General features: G+C 40.8%; 1 protein-coding gene across 11 annotated transcripts in view; it reads left to right on the top strand.

Moving 5' to 3' along the window:
- Nucleotides 1–24478, top strand: part of EPHA6 (EPH receptor A6) — a 779380-nt gene that overhangs the window by 532797 nt on the left and 222105 nt on the right. For 7 of the 11 annotated variants that reach the window (XM_070582909.1, XM_070582911.1, XM_070582908.1 and 4 more), the window contains 2 exons: nt 3425–3472; nt 3879–4041. In XM_070582909.1, coding sequence (XP_070439010.1) covers nt 3425–3472; nt 3879–4041 — 211 coding nt within the window. The remainder of the gene's footprint in view (nt 1–3424; nt 3473–3878; nt 4042–24478) is intronic. The other 4 variants (XM_070582906.1, XM_070582917.1, XM_070582914.1 and 1 more) reach the window with 1 other exon arrangement.

Genomic DNA, 24478 nt, shown 5'->3' with positions numbered 1-24478 from the left:
AAGGTCAAGCACAAGACAGGAGAATTCCAACCCAGAATTCCCTGTGTGCTGCCTTCTGTGGATCCGGCCAGGTTAGCTCTGATTGTACAAAGATGCAGCCACAGGGATGGGAACGGAGCCTACTTCTTCTCACTAAGTTATAGTTTCCAGATTGAATGCTAACAGGGTCCAGCTCTAGGCAGAACATCCCTTTTAGTTACCATGAAGAGTTGTCACTTGAAGAGATAAAGCTAGACGCAGTATTTTAGGTAAATGAAAGGCTCGACGTGACAATAAGGTTAGGTTCAGCAGCTGGGAAGGAGCGATGTCTGGGTCTAAGCTGCCGGGTCTGCCCGTGGGAAGAGAGCCATAAAGGTCAGCAGCTCTAGAGGATAAAGCATGCATGTTCTGTTTGGCAGTGCCCTGTGTTCACACTACCTGGTTCCAAACTATTTTTTTTAATACATGAGGATACAAATACACAAAATAGAAATTACGTATATTTTTATTTTAGAAAATGATATACGTAACGATCTATTAAAGTACATTGTTACTGGATGTTTCCCCACAATGGGTGCCATCATCGTACTCATCCGAGGAGAGGTCGTACAACAAGCAGGGTCACCTTCACCCAGCATTAGTGCAGAAGACGCAGGGCTCTCGCAGGAAGCATTGCTATACTCTCCACAGTCCAGTGCACTCCCAGCCCACGGCATGATGCCCTGGGAGCTTCACTCCGTGCCATTTATCTACCGCCTGACAACCTGTTCTCAACCCATGAAAGAGTACAATAATAATCCTGGATCTCCCACAAAGAATAAAAACATCATCTGTTTTTGGAAATTAGTAAACTGATAATGTAGGAAAACTTATGGAATATAAGTAGTACAGTACTTAGAGTGAAACTGTAGACAAATTATATTTGAAAAGCTATTCTGACAATTAATGAGTTAAGCATGAAATGTAAGAAGTTAGAAGACAGCACAACACAAAGAGGAAATAAAATAATTTATAGTAAGAGCAGATATTAAATATAACAGAAAACAAAGAAACAATAGAGAGGTGAACAAAGCCAAATGTTGGTTCAGACCTCTGGAAAGCTTGATCAAGAAAAAAAGAAAATGCAAAAATAAACGATATTAAGAAAAAGAAGATGATTTTACTGTGGATTTAGCAAAGAAGAAAAACATATAGGAGAGTCTTATGAACCACGGGATGAAGTGGAAGATGTGCATGTCACACGACCAGCAATTCCATTGTAGTACAAACTCCAGAAAAACTTTCATACACACGCTACCCAGGTGTGTTCAGAGTTGAGCCTGCCAGGATGACTAAAGACATGGATAGCTCTGTAGCAAAGCACGTCTCTACCTGGGGTTGATGTGTCAGCAGAAAGGCACTTAGCCAAAGTTCTGGGACAATAGTGCCCAACGCTTGTCATGGGTGAGCTCTCAGTGGTTTCCAAGAGCTTGGAAACACCAGGAGGAGAGAGGGAGCAGGACGCTGGGAGGAGGAGCTCTCCTGGCTGCTGCTTTCTGAGCCCTCCTCCTGGGCAGGCTCAGAGGTGGCAAGAGGACGTAAGACAAGGCAGCGGCCTCCGCGGGGCTGGGATTGAGGCTGAGGAGCCATGTCTGCTCACTTCCTACTCAAGGATTTTCATTCCAGGGCTGTGCTACAGATACACTTGTGTATGTAACAGCAGAAATGCTGTTATTCACATGGGGGATCCTTTACTCCCTGTAATTTACTGAGTAAGAAATTACTATTTAGCTATGTTTTGGTGAAGAAACAAAGACATACTATATAATTATTATGGGGCCTTCTAAGAGTAAATTTTGAGTCTGTATCTTCTCCACTTGAGGATAAGACTAAATACTTTTCTTCAGAGCTTTAAAATTCTTTCAGTTATCTTTTCATGCTGTGAAACACCACTCAAAATATACCATAACTCTTATTTGCAAAAAATTCTCTGAAAGGTAGAATATTCTCCTCTTGTATGTGAGATTGAACAAGCCAAAATGTCTTTGCAAATTTCTACGGGAAATAATATCATTTCTTCTATAGTACACAAACGTCTTTTTTCTCTCTCTCAACAGTATGAGTGTTAAGTCCCCGGATTGTAAAGGCCTTGATCTAAGAAAGCTCCTTCTTTTAGGCCTTGGCAGATGATTACTACCACCAATGATTTTATATACTTTATTTCCTTGGATTTTAGCTAGGTGGATATTTACTTTCTAATCTTGAAATTACCTGGAGAAAAATATAAGTTGCAGTCTGTCTGTTTTGTCTTTTTTATTTAAAATGTTGCTGTTATTAACTCATTTTTTCTTTTTACTTCCTGTTTAATAAATAGTTCCATTATTTGGGGTATAGATGGCAAGCTCAATTCCTCAGCTAGACACAATAACCATGTAGCATATAAAGTTCTGACAAATAAGGCCATAGAGTTTTAAAATGATCTTTAAGATAAATATTTCTTTCTCAAAAGTAGCTTAAGGGAAATGATTTTCATAGTCTTGAATCTTAAAGCATCACCAGCGAATAAATGCCATTTGACACATTCTCCATATGTGCAGATTTTTATAACTTCATTTGTTAGTTAATAAGATCTCCTGAACAACAGAGATTTTAGGCAAAGGCTAGATGAAATATTGATGGGAATATTATAGATAGAATTTAAGCATTAAGTGAGTGATTCAGTTAATGACCTTGAAAGGCACTTCCATCCCTGAGAATCTCTATCTTTAGATTTATAATGAGAATAGTGAAGAATTAACTTAAGGACCTGGTGACCTCATTTGACCTATGAATTTAAAAGAGTTGTTCACACAAATACAGTTGGGTTTTTTTTCAGATACTCTATTAAAATACCATTACAAAGTTAGTGGACAGTACTGCTGTACACATACAGTGTAAGTTTAATTTGTCCCCACCTCAGCATGTGTCTTACATGCACGGGTAAAATGAACAATGCTGTTCTGGCGCGGGGGCAGGAGAGCCCTCTCAGAAGACGCTGGCTGACTGGGTCATTCTGTTATCTGAGGCAAGTCCGTGTCCTGTCAGTGGGAGGTGGTTAGTGGGGAGTAGCTGGGTCGTTAAGAGTAGGTGACTGGGAACCAAGCCTCCAGTCCTGCCTCGGGTTCCCCAGGTGTGGTGAGTCTCTCATACCTTTCTGTGTCTCTGATGCGCCTTCTTGGGTAGACTATTTTAAAACCCACTTCACAATCACTGTGTAACTTGTACATCTTTAAAAATAAACTGTGGTATCTGGGGGAGGAGTCACTTCTCCCTCAAGAGAAAATTTTCATCGTTTTGTGTCTTAAGTTGACTCAGTTTCCGTTGTTGCTACTGGGAAATCACTGAGTTTCAGAACAAAGCAATTGATTCGGGATAAAAGATTTCAAACTTTAAAAAACAATTAATTTATTTTTCCTTTCACCCACAGGTCTACCCCCGGATAGCGCCGGCATTTTGGCACTACCTGCGGGTAGAAGTGAGTAGCGGGTACTTGAATCCTCCCACCTTGCTCCTTGCACTCGGCTGGTGTGGTCTGATCTGATGTGCCCATTCTGCTCAAGATGCAGCCGCCATTCTGTGTCGACACGCTCTCGCGCCACCACCATTCCTTAGAACTGGGTCAGAAATCCAAATCACCAAAAATACGAGGCAGTTTATATAAGATTAATCATCTCTCTGAATAAATTTCCAAGTCAAGACCATATCATATACATCATAATGAAAAATAATGAAGTGCTAAATTATGGAAAACCATGCTTACACTTCCTTTTAATCAATACTTTTGATATTTAGAGCATACTTCCTCAGCTTAAGTTTGGAATGTCTCTAGAAAAAGTAGAATAACGCTGCTTCATTTCCTTTCTCCTCTCTTCTGTCCCCAGGAGCATGAGCAGCTCACCTACTCCTCCACGAGGTCCAAGGCCCCCAGTGTCATCATCACAGGCCTCAAGCCGGCCACCAAGTACGTATTCCACATCAGAGTGAGGACAGCTGCCGGATACAGTGGCTACAGCCAGAAGTTTGAGTTTGAGACTGGAGATGAAAGTAAGTTTCACACAGGACATAAAGCAAGATGTTAATTTAGTGCTGTTTCAGTCTGACCTGATGGTTAAAAATCTCATGTCCCAAAATTCCAGTAGTCTCATCAAACAGGATTCTGTTCCTGTAAATACCCATACACTCATTTCAGTTAATGTTTTGGTGTTAACATTAAATACTTCCATGAAATACCTTCCACTACCACAAGTGTAATGTGGCCCAAATATATCTCTGAATGAATTATGCAGAATTCATCACTTACACTGTGGCACAGAGTCTCAGTGGGTAGTGCTAGCCTAACTGCTCACCAGTCTTGGCATCGTAATATGATACTAATGAAAACTTGGAAGAGAATAAAGCCATGGGCAAATGATTTTAGCAATTAGTTCAAAACTGTGCAGCTTTGGCTTGGTATCTCAGTTAGATCATTAAAGCAGTGGTCAGGAGACAAACTCCACTGAAATACACCTTGTAAGCTTACATATGATGCATGGGCTTGATTTTAAACTCAGATTTATTCTTTAGCCTCAATATATTAAAAACCAAAATGGGAAATGAAGGGAGTGAGGTGTTCCAACATCATGTAACATAGGCTTTGAAATGTCTTATTTGTTCTAAACCCAACCATACCGCTGAATTCTTTTTGGCTCTTACATTCATCTTACTACTATCTTTGTAAGAATAATATGCGTGGCTTTTGGTATATACCTCTATGGAAAAATGCCCCAGTATCTAATTATACTAAAAATCTGTTCCCATCATTGCTAAAATACCTATACTCATATAATAATTCAAGAACAGCAAATTTATTATAAAAATTCTTTATGAATAATGACAATAATACCTACCATTTATGAGCCTCTAATAAGTCCAGACATCATGGGAAGTATTTTACATGTATTTAAAACTTTCCACATCCAATGAGACAAGTATTATTTTCCCAATTTTACTTATGAGAAATCAGAAGCCTAGAGAAGTTGAGCGGTTTGTCGAGATTCATGCAGCTGGTAAGGAGGTAAGCGAAGATTTGAAACTGCGGGCTGTCGTCTTCCAGGGCCTGTGCTCCTTAACTGCTCCACTGTCCTGCCGCTTCCTTTCGTTTGGATTATTACAATATGCTGATAGTGAGGCCACTCACTAGGCCACAGCTCCTCCATTATCACTCCCTCAAATTGAAACTACTCGGGCTTCAAATTCTGTGACAGAAGGGGTGTTTTGTTGTTATTTTGACGTTGATGAACAATATCGATCCATAAGAACTTCTCCGTTAAAGTATATCTAACTAAAAAGTGGAAGAGCACTGACATTTAATGAGGAAGGAACACAGCTTAGGGAGAGAGAGTAAACTAAAAAGAACACTCGTAACCTGGATGTTAGAATCAGTGATAGTCATTTATAACCCTGTGGAGACTGTTGACTTCTCAAGCTAGAGATGAAATTATTCAGAGTAAACTGTGATTATCACAAAACATAATTCCATAATCAAAAACAGTATAAAAATATCCAAACAAGTGTCCCTTCTGTGTCCTGTTGACTGTATTTCCACCCGCCCTCACATCAAGCCTTAGCACAGGTGCAAAGCCGAAGGATGCAGTGCAGTTAGAGAGCGGTCCAGGAAAGAGTCACGTCGCTGTCTCCTCCGGGCTCTGTGTGTTGCATCCCTGTGTCTCAGGTCTCTTTCTTGATTTCACAGATGAAGAAATCCACCAGATTTTTTAAAAGTATGACATTTTTGAGTATTACAGCATTAAGTCTAGAAATGCCCTCAGACAAACCCATGGGGCTAAATCTGAGCCATAGGTGCTCACCTGGAACCTATAGACGAAGCGATCTGGTTTAATTAAAAACAAGTTCTGCTCTAAATGTTAAAAATCTGATTTGGTTTTAACTCTAAAGTTCAACTCACTATGCTTTCAGGACTAGAATTCTTCATATGTTATATAGAAGATAAGTTCTTTGACATTCCTTAACAGAAAGGTCCATGCTCACAATGACCCAGTGCAATGTTTATTCATTCAACAAAAAGTACAGGACACTTAATATATGCGGTATCCCGTGTGAGGCTCTGGGAATGAAAACGTAACAATAATACCTACAGCCTTTGCTTTCACAAAATATATAGTCTACGTTCATGGGAAAAAATGAAAATTTAAATAAAAAATATAAGATTGGATGACATGTCCTGGCATAAAGACATGCCAAGGGTGCCATGGGAGCGTGGAGAAGAGGCCCTAATTCAACACGAATGGATCACAGAAAGCTTCTGGAGGGTGAGGCTGGGGCTAGTTCTTGAAAGGGGAGGAGTTAAGGAATAGCAAAGGCACTGAGGCCTGAGACGCGCGAACAGTTTAGAGAAGAGCAAATAGTTTGTTGTTTCCACAGTGAAGAGACTTGAAAGGTAAAATGGTGGGAGCCACAGGCGGGGACTCCCACAGGGACCCAGCGGAGCACTCTTCTGGACTGTTGGGGTACTGGGGCGCAGGCAGACGCTGAGGGTCCACGGGAGCATTTTAATTAGGGAGTAGCGTGACCCGTAACGTGTGCAAGACTCCACGCTGAGCAGTTTACACTGATCGTCTTTTTAATTCTGCCAGGGTTATACATCTGTTTTTAGAAGCTTAAGTAGCTTCCCCCAAATCTGATAACCACTGAATGGAGGAGCGGGATTAGAACCCTAGAAGCCTGTGACAATGGCAGCAGCAGGCAGCGAAAATCATGTTCTGAATTACAGTTTGTAAATCCCATGACAGTGACTTTCATTAGACTCTTGAGGAGACAAAATGTCTGAGAAGAATTTGAAAAATTTCTTTGTCTAAACCTGGAGTTTGGGTACATAGACTGCCTCTCAAGTCAGTTTACAGCCTAAGGGGAAATCATTTAAAGGGTCATTTTTTATCTGGTTGGCTTTCAATTGCATTTTCAAAGCATGCTGTTTATATCCAGAAGAGAATTTCTATGAATAATGTCATAGTAGGATATGGGTAGGCTGGCTATAAATTTAGGAATATAATGGTATGAATCTCAGTCCACAGCCTCCGTCTTTTCCTCTTCATTCACTCCTAGCTCATCTTTAAGTTTTTACAGCTTTTGTTTCTCGAGCAGTGTCTGAACTATTGTAATGTGAACTTTGTTATCAAGTCACCTCTTGTGGATTCTGTTTAACTAACTTTATAATAGGGACACAGAGATGGGTGTGCGCGGGGGGGATTATGTACACACTCATTTGATAGTCTGGTTGACATTTTTTAAGGTAAGTGAAATGAGGTGGTTTACAATTAATTCTCTTTAGCCATACCTATTTTCTTTGTTCAACTTTTGGTTTGCTAACAACCAATAAGACAATAATATAAAATATGACTTAATTCCTTTTCAGAATCATAATGTTCTTAACCAACCACTGTGCTCTACAAACGTGGTGGCGTCTGAAGGCCACTGGTTGGTTTTTTTCCAGAGGCAGAATATGCTAGTGGAAACTGGCTAACAAACGTAAAGTTTGCTGGTTATGACTGCCAGCACTGTAAAAGAACCGATTTTAACTAGAGCTACTGGTGCCTCTCTCCCTAAGTCCATAGAACAAGTTACATATGTGTGTATGGAGATAGAGATAGACAGATGGATGGATACATGGATTGGTAGATCTAGATAACTGATTGATAGATATGCAGATAAATAGGTAGATGGATGCTCACTCATGTATAGTCACAGAAGACTTTCCTTTTGTGTTCTAATGCTGACATTTTGTATGTCCGCTGATCTCTCCCTGGACTGCGTATATAGCTAAATATTGTGTCCACAAATGGCATTCCTGAGTGCCTGTTGTGTACCAGCCTTTTCATTAGGCACTGTACTTGATCCCCCCACCTTTTTAGAATGGATTTAACAAAATTACAGTAAACTACAGAGTCAGTGTTAAGAAAATAAAAATACATAAATATTCCATGTGGATCTTCTTGAAAGATAGAAGGAAGATACATAGGCATTAGGTAGAAGCTGCCTAATATAACAATTTTCTCAAAATTAAAACAAAATTCATATTATGCCCCAAAGTATCAAACACACACACACACACACACACACACACACACACGTTAAGTACAGGCCTTTTCGGCTTATTTGGTTGAACAACAAGAAATTTCAACCACCTCATATTTGTTATTACTTCTCAGTTAATTTTCTGGAGAAGATGTGCTTCTTTTCAATGGAGAAAAAGATGAGAATTAAAATTAAAATGTTATCTACTTTTCTATTATTTATCCAATAATGTTATCCATATCCTTACAAACTGCTTGAAAAAACATATTTGATTCAATTTTCACAATACTCTATTAAAATTACACCTATGTTTTTTAAAAAGAAATAAAAATAATTTAAAGATAAGGAAATCAAACATTTATTTTTATTTAAAACATCACCAAAATTTTATCCAATATTCAAATGTATTTTAGAGTAACAGAAAATAATTTTATGTATGCATTTTTAAAAGCAAAATAAATCTGGCTAGATTGCAGCCAGTTTGAACATTTTCCTTAAATATTTGAAAAGATCCTGTGAAGCTATCAAAAGGGAGTAGAATTCATACTTCGAAGGCCTTTTTAACAAAAACTGGAATTTCGCACGTCATAATTTGCAGTTTACCTTTTCCAGTGCCTTAGTGGTTATTCACATGACCCGGGAGAATTAATACATTGCCAGCTTACAAGCAGTGCGTTCCTTTTCCCTGAAAAGATTAATTAAACCTTAAATTTTAACAATGCGTGAATTTAGCTTTCCACCTCCAGGCTATAGAAAGCACTTTTGTAGCACAAAAGCCACATCTGTTGACATTTGTAAATGTATTGTTTACCAAAAGTAGTAACAATGAAGCAGATTTATGTCATGTAAAATAACCACACAAAAGTCTTCAGGATCAAGCTTAACTAACCAAACTATAAATTATTGAATCACACTGGGTATTTCAGAATAGAATCTTATGTCACATCTTACCATTTATACAAAAAGTTTTGTGTAAATACAAATGAATGAATTTAATCACTTAATTATTTTGAAAACATTCATAAGATTTAGCTGTTTTTAGTATGGTTTCATATTTAAGCAATTTGATTAATTTTAACAATTTATAGATAAGAAATAATCCTGGAAATTAAGGAGCAAGATTGTGTGTCTAGTTCCTTCTTCCCTAATCTATTCTTTATATCCTCATTTGACTAATTTTTCTCTACTCCACTTTGTATGCTTAAAAACCCCAAAACATTGGGTATCTCCTACTGAATAAAATATGAATTTCTCAACAAGTATTCAAGTCCCCCTCCAATCTAACCCAGATTGACATCATTCCTGTCCTCTCTGCCTTAGTTAGTATCTTCTCTGAGAAAATGGATGGATGCGTCATACATAAAGTTTTCTGAATCATTGTCGTTTCTAAGCTTATTCTATGATTTCCAGCTAGAATATTCAGAAACCTATCACATTACGAATAGTCAGTACAGCTCACAAGCTACCCCTCCTGAAATGTTCTTGATCAGTCCAGTGAGAAATCATCACTTTCCTCGGACTTTCTATAACACTTAATTGTGCATGGGCTTCATTCTTTGCTAAGTTGTTAGTTCTTTGAGATCAAGAACTATAGTCTATATATCTTTGGTCTCATAAAATGTCTTGCACGTAGTTTCCAATACACATTTAATCAAATAAATGAAGAACTACACTGAAATTACATATACTGGAATTAGCAATTTTCAAAAGTCTAAATAAAATGTGGAAGAATGGCATGCTGCCTACCAGTGTGAAAAGAAAGGATCCGATATTTTCATTTGTCACAGATAAGCAATATTGCGTGCCTTATTTTGGGTAACGAACTGTAACTGGCTTGAGTCATGTGGAAACGATATGTGCAATTTTAATTACAAATTAATTGTTAATTCTAAAATTTAGGGGCATTTTAGGTAGAGTAAAATGACATTTTTGTTGTTTAAAATATTTTCTTCCTTAAACTCTTTTTTAAAAACTCTTCATTATGTTTGATCCAGTCTATTGATTGAAACACAATCTGTACAGCTTCAATTACTTAGGATGAAATTAGCTCATCATTATTAAACAGTAGCCAGGAATTTGGGGATGATTATTAATGGTGAAGCATGAAGCAGAAGGAGGACCAGCTGACCCTGGTGGAGTAATAAAAAGTTAACTAATCAAGCAGGAGGCAGATTTCATATTTATGAGTCTACCCAGAGGAGGACGAATTCCAGTATATAAGACTTTAATTTGAAATAATCTCCAATCAATAGCACACTTTCATTGTTGGCAGCCATTGCTATCTAAATGCAAACATCAGTAGGAAAGAAGAGTTTTTTAGCAGTTAGGTTGTTGAATATAAATTGGCCTACCTTAAGAGGTAATGAAGGGCCCTCATAATGAGAATTTGTGCTGAATCTAGCTGGATACTTACTCAGCATGCATGAAGGAAATCCCTGCTTCCTTTAGGAGGTTGTGACAGAAGTTTCATGTAACTTCCATCATTGAGATTCCATGACACCAGGTAATATGTATTGAGTCCTAATGGCCCTGCTAGCACCACTCTGTTCTTCCTGACTCATAAGACACTTACAACCTTTGAAGTGGGTACTATTATCTTGCCCATTGTATGGATCAGAAAACTGAAGCACAAAGAAGTTTAGCAACTCACTAGGTTCCCGCAGCTGGTAAGTGTTGAAATGGGCTGCTACGGCATCAGGCCGTTTCATCCTAGTGCTCAGAACCCAGACTCAATTCCCTTTCTACCTATTCAATATTTTTGCTTTCCTTGTTCAGCTCAGTCATTACTTCTAATTTTCTACATGATTATTTTTTCTTCTTACCTCCAGTTCTTCACTGTCCCTTAAATAGTTATCTTCCTCCTTAGCATAATGCATGTTTGAATATAAACACAGATTGTCAGGAGACTATAATTAGTTATAAATGACTGTGCATCAAGTTCAGAGAGCTAAGCCTGTTTTAATACAGATTTCTGGATTAATACGCACACAATAGACCAAGTATAAGACTCTAAAGGGGCAAAATAATGCAGTCAGTCGGACTGCCTTGAGTGGACAAGGACCTCATGAAGAGTAACTATTTGCATAGAAAATGGAAGTTTACTTTAAAGAAGACTGCATTGACAGAAAGATATTTTGCTTCAGTTTTGCCTGGATCAAATAAAGATTTTAAACAATGGGAACCAGGCTTATGTCCCGTAAGACAGATTGAAGGTCTTAATATGAAAAATATTAAAGATCACAACTTTGCTAAATGGACTGGAAAGAAAATTGTTAACTATTAACAGGTACTTAGAAGTTGTAAAATGTGCATATCCACGTGCAGTGTTAAAATTTGACTCATATCTAAAAGGAAACTAACAAACAGCAGTGGATTTCTTTCTTTTTTTAATTTTTTTTATTTTTATGTTTTTATTGAGTTCATAATAGTTTACATCAATGTGAGATTTCAGTTGTAACATTGTTTCTTGACTGTCAAAACATAAGTGCTCTAGGGCTGGCCCCGTGGCCGAGTGGTTAAGTTCGCGCACTCCGCTGCAGGCGGCCCAGTGTTTCATTGGTTCAAATCCTGGGCGCGGACATGGCACTGCTCATCAAACCACGCTGAGGCAGCGTCCCACATACCACAACTAGAAGGACCCACAACAAAGAATATACAACTATGTACCGGGGGGCTTTGGGGAGAAAAAGGAAAAAAAAAATCTTTAAAAAAAAAACGTAAGTTCTCCCCTTCACCCCCTGTGCCCACCCTCCACCCCCCTTCCCCTGGTAACCACTGAACTGTTTTCTTTGTCCATGTATTTGTTTATATTAGCAGCGGATTTATTTCTTAAAGCAGAATATTAGTTTAAGTCAATAACTTATAGCAACATATACAAAAATATGATTTCTTTGGGATAGAAGCCATCATCCACTGACTGGAAGATCAGGAACCATTTCTCACTCGTTTATACCTCCGATGTTGCTCTGCATATACCTGACAGAAGGCATTCTATGAAAATCAAATGAATTGATCTTATCCAGTAAACACTCAATGGGTGTACATCTGTTGTTTCAAACAGATTACATGTATTTTATTATTCTACCCATATATTTTCAGTATCTTACTTTTGCTGGTTTATTTTGGTCAGATATGTTAATAACAGACAGCATGCTGGATGCTGGCCACAGGGTAAAAGTCTCAGATATGGAGGATGAGTAAGTTCTGGAGACATAATGTACAGCACGGTGACTGTAGTTAATACCGTATTGTATATTGGAAATTAGCTTGGAGAGTAGATCTTAAATTTTTCACCACACACACACACACACACATACACACACACACACACACACATACACACACAGACGGTAACTACAATGGATATGTTAATTAGGTTGATTGTGGTAATCATTTCACAAAGTATACTTATATCAAAACACCACGTTGTGCACTATAAATATATAGAATTTTTGTCAATTACACCTCAATAAAGCTGGATAAAAAAGAAATAAAGATAAATAATATATGTTCTCTGTCTTCAGGAAGCTCACCACTGAACTCACTAGAGACTCTTCCAGCAGACTTCCTTGTTTATGTCATTCCCAAACTCTAATTTTAATTTGACTTGATTTGAGATGAGATGGATTTTTTTCCCATCAGCCATCATATAAATTGCCTGAATTTTTCTGTCAAGCTATTTGACTTTACAACTTTGAATTCTTCTAGAGAGCAAAAATGTTCCTCAGACATTTCAAATTACTCTAAATTTAGTGAAAAATATATTCCCTGTGTAATGCTTGGAGATTTAGAGCCACTCTTCAGATGACACAAATCAGCCTTATTGCCTTATGTTTTGAAGTGGCTTTTTTTAATGTCACCTTTCAGTTGTTAGGAGGCGTCAGGGACAGTGGCGATGGGATGATGAGTTAGCGGATAATCAGAACTGCCTTTGTCATTCTTAGTTGTGGTTGCTCGCTCAGCCCCGTCTGCGCAGGGGCCTGTACTCCGCCCAAGACGGAGTGTAGAGCTGGAAGGGTGTTGTGACGCCCTAGGGGCCTTCCAACTAACCGTGGAGTGTGCATAGTGGGGACACACAAGCGGGCTTCTTACAGGAGCAAGGTGGCAGCCCCCAGTGCTGGGCCGGAGCTGCTGTTGGGAAGTCGTGGGCTGCCAGGATGAATGGCACAGGGCCTGGGCGCCTTTTATGGGTTTATTTCCTATTTCCTGACTGAATTCTGTCCTCATGGTTGTCCATCATTTTCAGCTGGAAAAGTTTGAGAGTTGAATGAAACAGTTGTCCAAATGTCCAAGTCAGGTGAAAAGTAGTTTATATAAAATATATAAATACTAAATATTATCTGTCTGTGTCAAAATGTAAAGACATGGTTTGAATTTTTTTATTTGCACAGAACCAGTAGGCAATCAAAATAACTAAAAATTATCTGAGGTGATGTCTTTTAAATTTGTGTTAACCCAGTGCAAGGTGTGTGTTTCTGCTGTATCTCAGTGTGAAGTCACAGTACTGAGGGGACAGACATCTATAAAGTGAACCAGCCAACTCCACCTGGGCCTGTGGGGAGAGTTAAGAAGCAGCTTAAGTATTTTCATTACACTTTACCTTTTCAAGGGAAACAGTAGATCAGTGAATTTATACTGAGTAACAAGAATTCTTGGCAAAATAGCAGGAGCCCTTTAAAGGATTTAGCTGTGTGTGCACAAACTGAGCATGACCTGGGTGAGCACATTCCTGTCCTGTAGAAATGGGCAGAGTAGCGGAGTCTGGCAGCCTCCTACTGCCAGAGAGAAAACAGCTGATTCACAGCAAACTGAATTTCATATTCTCTTATGCTTTTGGAAAACTGAGTATCCTTTAAAAAATGCTTTACACTAAAGTTATTTTCAAATTAAATAACTATCTTATATTTGCTGGATACAGAACCAAAGAGCAGACTAAACAATTTTTTCAACAGTTTCAGCATTTCTGTCAACAATAAACTGCCCCTTACTTACTGACGTTAGTGTACCTATGTGTGCATATATACATACATGCATTCTGCATTTATACACACTTCCTAGTCTCATTCTGAAATGAAGGAATGAAATTGGCAATGTTTTCAATATTGTTGCATATACCGTTATCCCTTGAAGTCAAAGTTTATTTCTAAATTTGATATAAAGTTTGTTCTTAAATGTGACATAATGAGAGAGAAAGTGAAGGGTACTTGAAAGGAAGCAAGCAGAAGAATATTTAATTGTCTCATTTATTCATTCACTAGATCCAAAAATATTAATGGACAGAGGTAGGCATGGGGGTTCGAAGGTGAAAAGAGTAAACTCGATCCGTGCTTCACAGAAGCCAGTGAGAGATTCTGAAAAGCAGGCGGGAGCACAGCACAGGGCCATGTGTGGGGCTCTGGGAGCACAAGGAAAACCCCGAAAAAACTTGTATCAAGGAGAGCTTCCAGAAAGAAGTGGTACCTGAGAGGAGACTTTAGCGTTCAGTAAAACCTGGCCATGAAGATGGGGGTGGAGCTCGAGGAGGGTAGGGTGACAGGGCTGCGGAGTTTCTGTTCTCTCCTGTGTGCAGGTGTAGAGATGAAAGAGCATGGAACTTTCTAGTAACTGAAGGAATTTCAGTGTGGCTAGAACCATGGCTCACAACACGTGGGCCCTGCACCAGCAGCACCAGCAACACCTGGGAGCACGTTAGAAATGCGCATTTTCAGACCCACCCTAGAGCTACTGTAATCAGAAATTCTGCTTCAACAAGCTGTCCACTGGGTCTGATGCCCACTCCAGCGACAGACCCAGCAGCTTCATCAGAGAACGGGGGGTAAGGAATGATGGGGGCCACGATCTTGGTACAGGACATACCAGGCGAGGGGCTGGCTCGTAGGCGGGGGCGTGCAGTGCTGTCCCTTATCTTGCCCCTGAGGCTAAAACCTCCCGGAGCCTTTTTATTTTTCTTGCAGTCTTCTGTAGTTTTGAAGACAGGCAAGCCAGTCAGAGTGAGCTTCCCATAACTGACTTCTCTGGAACCGTTGCTAAGACATCTCATTATTTCCTCACCTTCATTTTTCTCACACTAAAAATAAAACGTTCCAAATATCTTTTTCATTGTCACACCTATAGCTGTCATAACTTCCGAATTCCCAAGACACTATTTTAGCCTTAAGAATTCCCCTACCAAGGTGCTGGAACCTGGGGAATTATCAGTTTAAATTCTGACACTGCTTGCTCTCTGCCCGCCGGTAAGCCTGCATATTTCTTCTTGACAGCTCTTATTCGGTCTCTGGACTTTCAGAACACAGTGAGTTACGACTGCTCACCAGGGTGTCCTGACGAAGCTGGCACAGAGCCATCCCACACCAGACCTCCACGAAAATTGGTTGGTGCGGAAGTCCTGGAAATTAAGTTATCTGGGAAACTTCATGAATCTAGATACGTTAGAGTAAAGGTGGTACAGCCGCAAAGCAGAGTTAGACGCCAAGAGGTCGCCGACTCATCTCGGGCGAGGCTATTCGGTTGTGTTCCAAATGGTACAGGCAAAATGATACGTTCAATTAAGGCCCGTAGGACTTGGTATGTTGGCCTAGGAGGGTTCTCCACTCTAGACATTAATTCCTCCCCAATTAAATAAAGAGAATGGGCTAAATTATCTTCCCTTGCTCTAAAAATGGGAAACTTCCTAGTGAGGTGATTAAGGACTTGGGCCAGACCAAGCTCTGCCACTGCCTAGGTCTTAGGAGGTGAGGAAGGCAATTTAGCCCATTTAAGCTTTCATTTCCTCTTTGGAAAACTGAAATGCGTTCATCTGTTTGTCCACCGATTCATTCCACAGAGGCTTGTGAGAGCGCGCTCTGTACTCTGTGCCGAGTGCCGTTGCACAGCCCCGGACACAGCAGACAGACGAGACCTTGTGTCCTAGAGCTGATGTTCCCCAGAACAGAGACGGTAGACAAGCAGTAAGTAAGATGTTTGGGATGCCAGGTGCCGCGGGGCGTGGGTGCTGCCCGGATCGCGCCATCAGGAGCAGCGCTTTTCCCTCAGCTCACGGGGGTGCTGCCTGCTGAGGCTCCTCACGGAATTCCTCCCCAGACGTTGCCTCCGTCCAAAAGAAGCTGCGCCCCCAGAGTCGTTCCCTCTCCCGGGGCGAGCAGGATCCACACTGGTCAGTGAGCGGTACAAAGCTTCCCCCCACTGCTGGTGTTCAGGGCGGGTCTGAAGGGCCAGCTCTGCTGCAGAACTCCCTGAGGTGGCTAGGTGTCTGTAGGCCACGCAGGGCGCCTGCTCCGTTTCCCCCTGTGCCGCACGCGTCCATGCTGAGGTGGCTTCTCAGGAAGCCTGCCGCATGGGGAGCTCCACTGCAGAACCTGTGCCCAGGAAACCCTATCTGAGTCAGATGAGAGGTGCTCTGGAGAAGAGTAAACCCGAGGAGGAGGGGAGGGAGTGCCTGCCTCCTGCCATGATCATTAAATGTTAGCTATGGCTGTAATCCTAATTACTACCCCGAGCTAGCTGCTGGCTAAAGCTGCCTGGAGGAGGGCCCTCACCTTCGCCTGAAGAAAGGGAAGCACATAATCAGGAAGGACAAGGAAATTTTTCATGCTGGCAACTGATTCAGGCAATTCACTTTGGCAGGTATTTCACAGATAAATAGCTAAAGAGAACTAGTGCAGAAGAATTTTGCTTAAAAGCTCAAGCTTTGGACTGAACCCTGGCTTTGGATCTTGGCTCTATCACTTCTAGATACAGAGTTGGAGCAGGTCACTTAATCTCTCTGTGCCTCGGTTTCCACATCTGGAAAATGAGGCTATGAATAGCAGCCACTTTCCACTGTTCTCCTGAGTAGCAGTGATTCCGTGTGAAGTACTTAGAAGGTCAGCTAGTCCTCCTGCGCCGAGAGCTCAATAAAAGGTGATTACTAATATTGATATTGTTGGTATTAATTTTCAACCCTGAGAGTCCATTCTAACAACCTCAAATTTGTATTTAAAAAACAAAACCATATTCTGTATTATCTTCTTACATACAGACACCCCACTATAGCAATCAAGTCATTCTCTGGTTCTTCCATTTGACATTTATTTTTCATGCCCATTAGCTGAGCCTTGAGATTAGTTGGCTGGTCTTGGTGTTAGTTTTTATTTAATTTTTATAGGTGACGTGTAAAGATAAGTGTGATTCCCCAAGATGTGTTGCCCTCCCAGGGCGTGGGCACTAGGGAAGCAGACTGAGGTGAGGAAGCTCCTCCACACTGGAACTTCGGAGACAGCAGGTCTTAGCCAGCGCAGCGGGCAAGTCAGGGCCTGGGTCAGTCCCGTTCAACAACATCGCCTTGTGGCCCCAGAACCACTGCCCCTCCCTCCAGAGGCCATGGTAATCAAATTATTTACAGGTAGGACCACTTTTCTTTTAACTACTTAAATCATAAAAGGTCTCAGTGCCAAGAGACTATAGAGCATAGTGGTTAGAAGCTCAGACTCTGGAACTGGACTTTGTCGTTAGTGCCGAGTAGATTCTGACTCCTGGCACCTCTGTGGACAGTGGAATGGAGCCCTGCCCGGTCTTTCTGCACCATCCTCTCACCCTCTGGCACTGAATCAGACATGCTCTGCTCCTGTTCACAGGGTTTTCATGGCTGATTTTTTCGGAAGTGGGTGGCCAGGTCCTTCTTCCTAATCTGTCTGAGTCTGGAAGCTCCACTGAAACCCGTCTACCATGGGTGACCCTGCTAGTATTTGAAATCCTGGTGACATAGCTTTCAGCATCACAGCCACATGCAGCCATTGCAGCCACCAGAGTATGACAACCGACAAATGGGTTATGTGGTTCCCTGATTGGGAAATGAACCCAGGTCACGGCAGTGAGAGTGCCAGACCTTAACCACTAGACCACCAGGGCTGGCTGGAACTAGACCGTCTGTACTTCAATTCAGGTTCTGCCACTTCTCTCTGCATGACTATGGGCAAGTTGATTAACTGCTCTGTGCCTCAGTTTCTCCATCTGTAAAGTGGAGCTGATAATACTACTGTCTCCTATGGCTGTTGTGAAGATTGCACGTGAGGATTCAGAATTGCGGAGGGCATGTGTCAGCTCTCTGAAAGCGTGTGTTGTGGTAATACTCACTGCTCTTCTTCTGACGGAGACTCCTTCGATGGGGCCAATGTGATTTTTTGATGAGCCTGTGCTGTGAGTCAGCTGCCACTCATCTCCATAAAGAAGAAGAAAAAAAAAAAAAAGGAAGAAAAAGAATGTAATTCTGGCAGGAAACCTCCCTTAGGGTACCCTTTATGGACTCCTCTTCAGATTTCAAGTAGAAATGATCAGACTTATGTACCCATAGGCACCCACCCCACTATACATTTTTTAAAAATTAAATAAATGGGTATCTGACTGATTTCCTTGGACAGGAGTAAGCAACCCAAAGAAGATCAAACTTAGCTGTACATTGAGAACTGTGTTTTGTCTCAGAATAGGTGTTCGTTATGCTGTTGCTTCTGTAAGTAAGAAATACAGAATATCTTGTTTGAGGAAGGATTTTACTTTTTCAAATTATGGAATAGATACAGGTTTGAGAAAATCTGAGCTTTCTAAAACCACATTTTTATCTTGCATCATGACTGGGAAGAGGGCTGCTCCGTTCTTTTCCAAATTAATCCAAGCTGCTGGCAGACAGAGTGAGCGGGGACATCCCACGGAGACTTGGGCGTCTAATTGCCTTTAGCAACATCTCCTTTCTTCTGTCATGTCCTGTGTAACAGCTCGAAATGCCTTTTGAATTCCTCTGAATCGTCGACAGCTAATTCCCGCCCATTGGAGACCCACTTCTCAGTGTTTGTATTTATCCATCCTAGGAGCTGCACCTTTTTATAACTACCTAGCTGTCTTTTTGTCATTTTCTCTCTCTCATCCTGCTTAAAGGTCTGCTGGGATGAAAGATTTCAACGTATGTTAAGCAAAACCTTGCAGTCCAGGCACCCAAGTAACACCCATGGGGATTTTTTTTTAAGTTACATACCTTCACAATTGCTATTTCTTTGAATTTCGCAATATTTTTAAGGACTGTAAAAGTATATCATTCATGATCAGACTCTACCCTACCCTTGAGATCATTAATAGAAGCAGATATGAGAAATGTAATGAGTTTTAAAAACAAAAAATCTTCTGCATCTGAAACTGTCTATATCACCATTTTCCATTACTGGGGAAAAAGAAGGAACTTAACACGTGAATTAATCAAGCAATAAGTATGTAGAATTTAGAAATTCTTCTCGTGTGTTTTAAAAGTGACCTCTATACTCTTTTTTGCTAGTCATCCAGAACTATTTAATCAAGAATTTTGTTTAACAGAAAATGCCCAAACATATATATAACTAATCTAAGTGATTAGTGTCATTATAGAGATGAGAGAAAATTACAAGGATAGTTATATTTCATGTTCTAGGAAGAAAGCTGAATGCTTCAAGCAGTAAGTAGCATGACTTTTCCCACATATATGCTAACATCTAAATTACCCTTAATTTTTATAGGAATGCTTTCTCAGAAAACTTGATTAACTAAACAGAGGAATGTTGATTTTTTACTTGCATTTCTCTTCTCCCTAAAAACATTTGAGGCAGTTGAAAAAGTATATATGAAATGTTTAATAAATTAGATCTAGAAGTAGAAAATTAGATCCATAAAAACAAGAGGGAGCAAAGTCTCCTTTTGATCATTGTTCGTAGAGATGCACCATGTGTGCGCCATGTCTGCCCCGGAGACTTCTGGCAGCAGCCGGACACCAGGGAAGTGGTCACCCTCTCGTGACGGGAAGCACAAGCACTGTAGGAGAGAGATACAGAGGGCAGTGAGGTTAACGGCCTCAAGCGGAGTTTGTCCAACAAATGCAGAAGTTTGTTTGTTTGGTACAGTGTTTTCTGACCGCAGCCTTTGATACAAGCAGACCCAGGGTAAAATGTCACTGATTGAAGGTGATGTTTCCATGGTGGGAGGGAGAGAAGGGGGACAGGAGAGTTACTTAATACATTCCATGCATACGGACTTCCAAAGAGAAAGTGGTCTCAGGAAGCAAAGGAAAAGAATCGCCCTCCAAATTTCTTTTCTAAATATTTCATCTTTTGTCCTTTGTCCTTTGAGGAACTGAAAATTAGAATAGCCCAAGACCCTTGGATTGCAGGTATCAAATATACCACGAGCTAGGTTAAGCACAAAGAGAGAGAAGAATCTCCCAGACGGGACCACAGAGGAAACATGGGGAGTAAACCTGGCCTTCAGAAGGACTGAACCAAAAAATCAGAAAGCTCTGGAATTGAAAGGCAGCCAGCCTTTTGCTTGGTGCACACAGCCTCTCATCTCTGTTTCTGCAAAGAGTCCTACCTGCATCTGCGTTCATTTAGAAGAGGCTATCTATCTGCCCCATGGCTTGCAAATTCACATTTCCCCTTCATTTCTACCATGCATCAAAATCGCCAAACTACGCTGAATCCTAATTGCAAATTCCTGGAAGAGAGAATGTGGCTGGCCCAGTTAGAGCCAGATCTCCATCCCTCATCCGTTTCCTGAGACTGGGAGCTAGAGACAGAGAGAACATCTTCGAGGCCCCTCCCTAGGAATGGAGGCAGTTTTCAGAGACAGCGCTGAAGAGATACCCCAAAGATGCTTCCTGAGAATTTTAAGGTTAGTCTTTAATGAGGGATTAGAATGTGAATTCTCTATTTTTGTATCAGGGGATGGTGCAAATGCTTTAAAAATGAGGAGAAAAGATACAGGAATCTTTCTGCTATTGAAGCTGAGGCGCCCAACCAACATTTTTGCCCATGCGAAATAAAACCTCCCACATTTGCGCTGAACTGGGCTTCAGGCAAAGGAAAGATTGTCCTTAGGAAGCAGGTTTGAATTTGCTCCTACAAGTAAGCCTCTTCTAGGTGGAAAGCCCAGAGTTTCACACCACAGGAGACTGAAAAAAAGATGGTTCTGGCCTGGAAAATTTTTAGGGCAGGTGTTCCAAGTCATCAAACAGAAACCCGAGGAGCAGTGCGCCCAGGGAAGAAGGTCTATATTCAGCTGCCTGGTTCTGCCACCTGCTTTCCAGGAGGAGCTGTGGAAAAAGTGTGCTTGTGCAAGATGGAATGGGTGATCTTGTTGGTAGGGTTTTGATCAACTGCCTTTTTGTCTGCCCTTTGTCTGATTTTTTAGTTTTGATAAAGTTGACGACCAGCAGTTCTTTCCGGCAGTAGGATGGCATAATTACTCGTGTCCAGAAATCACTTACAGTCGTTGAGAGTTAAGCCCATATCACCGCCGTGTGGGAAGAAGCTTCTCTTTGTAGCAGCCACAGAGAAGCGTACCCAGCTTGTCTATAGTCAGGATCGTGGTGTGAAGACATCAGTTCAAAAGACGAATAAATGAGTACAGTACTGATTTATATTGCATGAAATAGTGAATGGGTGTGTCAGGAGACTTCCCCCTTAGTTCACCTTGAGTAGTGTTTGCTCCCACGTTTTCGGAATCGTAATACTGAGCCTCAGTTTTTAGTTAACTTGATTCCCTAGGTTATGAAGTCAAAATTTAGTGAAAGATCAATGGGCGAAGCAAACAATCTTATTTTCTTGAAAACAATAGTAGTAAATAGTAGAGTAATCTTGTCTAAAGCCGTCTTGTTTCCGATACAAAATATTTAACTTGGAGACCTCACACGTGGTTTAAGGGAAAGCATAACATAAATATCTGAGGGGACCCTGAGAAAGTTGATCCAGCCATAGTTTTGTAAGACTGTAAGGTTGGCCCTTTTGAAAATAGAGTAGGCTCTCTCTGAATCTTTCCAGAACCCATTGTAGTGATTGGTTAGAGGCTGAGGTAAACAGTTTGGTGTGACTCAGAACAGACTTCAAACAGTTTCAAACAGTGATCCAAAAACATCCCCTACAACTTACTCACCTCCAGAGTATGATTAATTAAGTTTTGGCATAAAGAGTAGCAGGTCCCTGTCAGATGCCTAATGTCTAAATTACTGTGCTTGGGTCCAGGAAGCTAAGAGAAATTGCACCCCCACCCAACATCGGTGGATTCCACGCTTCCGTAAATACTTGTACTGAAGCCATGTGGGGGACACCTGTGCCATCGAGTCTGCTCTGTTATTAACTGAGAAAATTAAGTAACAGTCTTCCACGGGAATTTGTTTAGCTCTAGATTTGGTGGTAATGAGTTTATAATTAGATGGATTTAAATTGGGCAGATTCTTCTACTATCTGATTTTAATAGGTTGTCTTGCTAAACTAGCCAAAAATGTCTGTCCATGTTTTTATTTTTGGTTTGTTTGTTTGTTTGCTTTTACATCCATGCAGTTTTTATTAAATCAATATGAGAGCCATTAAATATAGGATAGACAGGCCTGATTTCCCCCTAACATATCAGTCTATTAAAGAAAAACAAATGGAGGGGCTAGCCCAGTGGCGTGGTGGTTGGGTTGGAGCACTCTACTTTGGCGGCCCAGAGTTCGCAGGTTCGGATCCTGGCGCTGACCTACATACTTCTCATTGAGCAGTGCTGTGGCAGCGTCCCACATGCAGATGGCAGAGGATTGGTAGGGATGTTGGATCAGGGCGAATCTTCCTCAAGTAAAAAGAGGAGGATTGGCAACAGATGTTGGCCCAGGGCAAATCTTCCTCACCCCCCGCCCCACCAAAAAGAAGAAAGAAAAAAGAATCTCTACTCACAATTTTATAAAAGTAACCCCCCACCCCTTTTCACCTTATTCTTCCAATCTTATCCATCCAATTGTGGGGGCAGACAGACTCAGAAGGCTGTGTTCAATATCATTTTTTTTTAAATACGAAATGGTAATAGAAAACATCCTGCTCAGGCAACATAATAAACAATGAGAAATTATGCATTTAGAAATATAAAAACCCACTTGCTCTCCCCTCCCCTCATATTAGGATATGCATATGGATAAACATAGTCAAATTCTTTCCTCTTTGGTTCATTATATGAAATAGAACTCTCAATATCAAGTGACAAAAACCCAGCTGGGTAATGAAAAGCTTTATTGCCTTTATTGAAAAGTCAAGGAGTGGTGTGGCATTCAGGCCAATCCAGGCTCTCCAGCGGTGTCCTCGATGCTGCCTCAGTCTCAGTTCTGCTTTCTTCTCTGTTGGGTTTATCTTCAGGCAGTTTCTTCCCACATATTTGAAAGAGTTTATATCTTCAGTAAAAATTGTAATTCAGTGCAAAATCACATTTCCATCTCCTCTACTCATAAACCTGAGTGTGAATGGTAACTCGAGAAAAGCACAAGCATCCTGACTGATGTCATCTTAATTTGTCGTAATCCATCCCTCACCTCTCTCCAGCTTCCTGTTCTGCCTCTTGACCTGTGTCTCTGACATCTCAAAGTACATAGAAACGACTGAAGATGTTGAGCTGTTTTATGTGTGCATATTTGTCATGTTGCTTCTTCAAACTAGAATGTCCCAATATCCAATGGTCACCTCAGTGACCTGTGAACTCCCAACCATTCCAGACTTAGCTTCAGGAATCACCTCCTTTATAAACGTCCTCCACTTCTGCCTTCAGAGGTTATCACTCTCCTCCTCTTCCCTCCTGACCCCTGAACATACCTCCACTTTAGCAACAATTTACTTTATTACAATTAAGGTTCACTACTTACTGCCCTCACTAAAGAGAATCTACTGGAGGACAGGAAACCAAGCGGGAGTTTGCTTTGTCTCCCCAATCCCTACATCACAGTGTATAGCACATTCTAAATGGTTAATGTTTTTGTTGTTTTTGAATGAATACATGAGTCCTCCCTTATCCACCATTTCACTTTCCATGGTTTCAGTTACCCACAGTTAACCGAAGTCCGAAAATATTAAATGTAAAATTCCAAAAATAAACAATTCATGAGTTTCAAGTTGTGCTCCGTTCTGAGTAGCATTATGAAATCTCACACCATCCTGCTCCATCCTGCTTGGGACATGACTCATCCCTTGTCCAGCGGATCCACGCTGTAGACGCCACCCACCCATTAGTCACTTGGTAGCCTCTTGGTTATCAGATCGGCTCTCGCGGTATCGCAGTGCTTGTGTTCAAGTCATCCTTGTACTTCATAATGGCCCAAAGCGCAAGAATAGTGATGCTGGCAATTCAGATACGCCAAAGAGAAGCTGTAAAGTGCTTCCTTTAAGTGAAAAGGTATAAGTTCTCGACTTAATGGGGAAAGAAAAAAAATCTTATGCTGAGGTTGCTAAGATCTATGATAAGAACAAATCTTCTATCCATGAAATTTTGAAGAAGGAAAAAGAAATTTGTGCTAGTTTTGCTGTTGCAACTCAAATATATATGTACAGGAAAAAACATAGTATATATAGGATTCGATACTATCCGTGATTTTGGGCATCCACCAGGGGTCTAGATGAGGGGACTA

This window comes from Equus przewalskii, chromosome 18, assembly GCF_037783145.1.
Source record: "Equus przewalskii isolate Varuska chromosome 18, EquPr2, whole genome shotgun sequence".
Taxonomy (NCBI): domain Eukaryota; kingdom Metazoa; phylum Chordata; class Mammalia; order Perissodactyla; family Equidae; genus Equus; species Equus przewalskii.
Note: the sequence above shows the minus strand (reverse complement) of the source record. Positions and strands in the feature narration are given on the sequence as shown.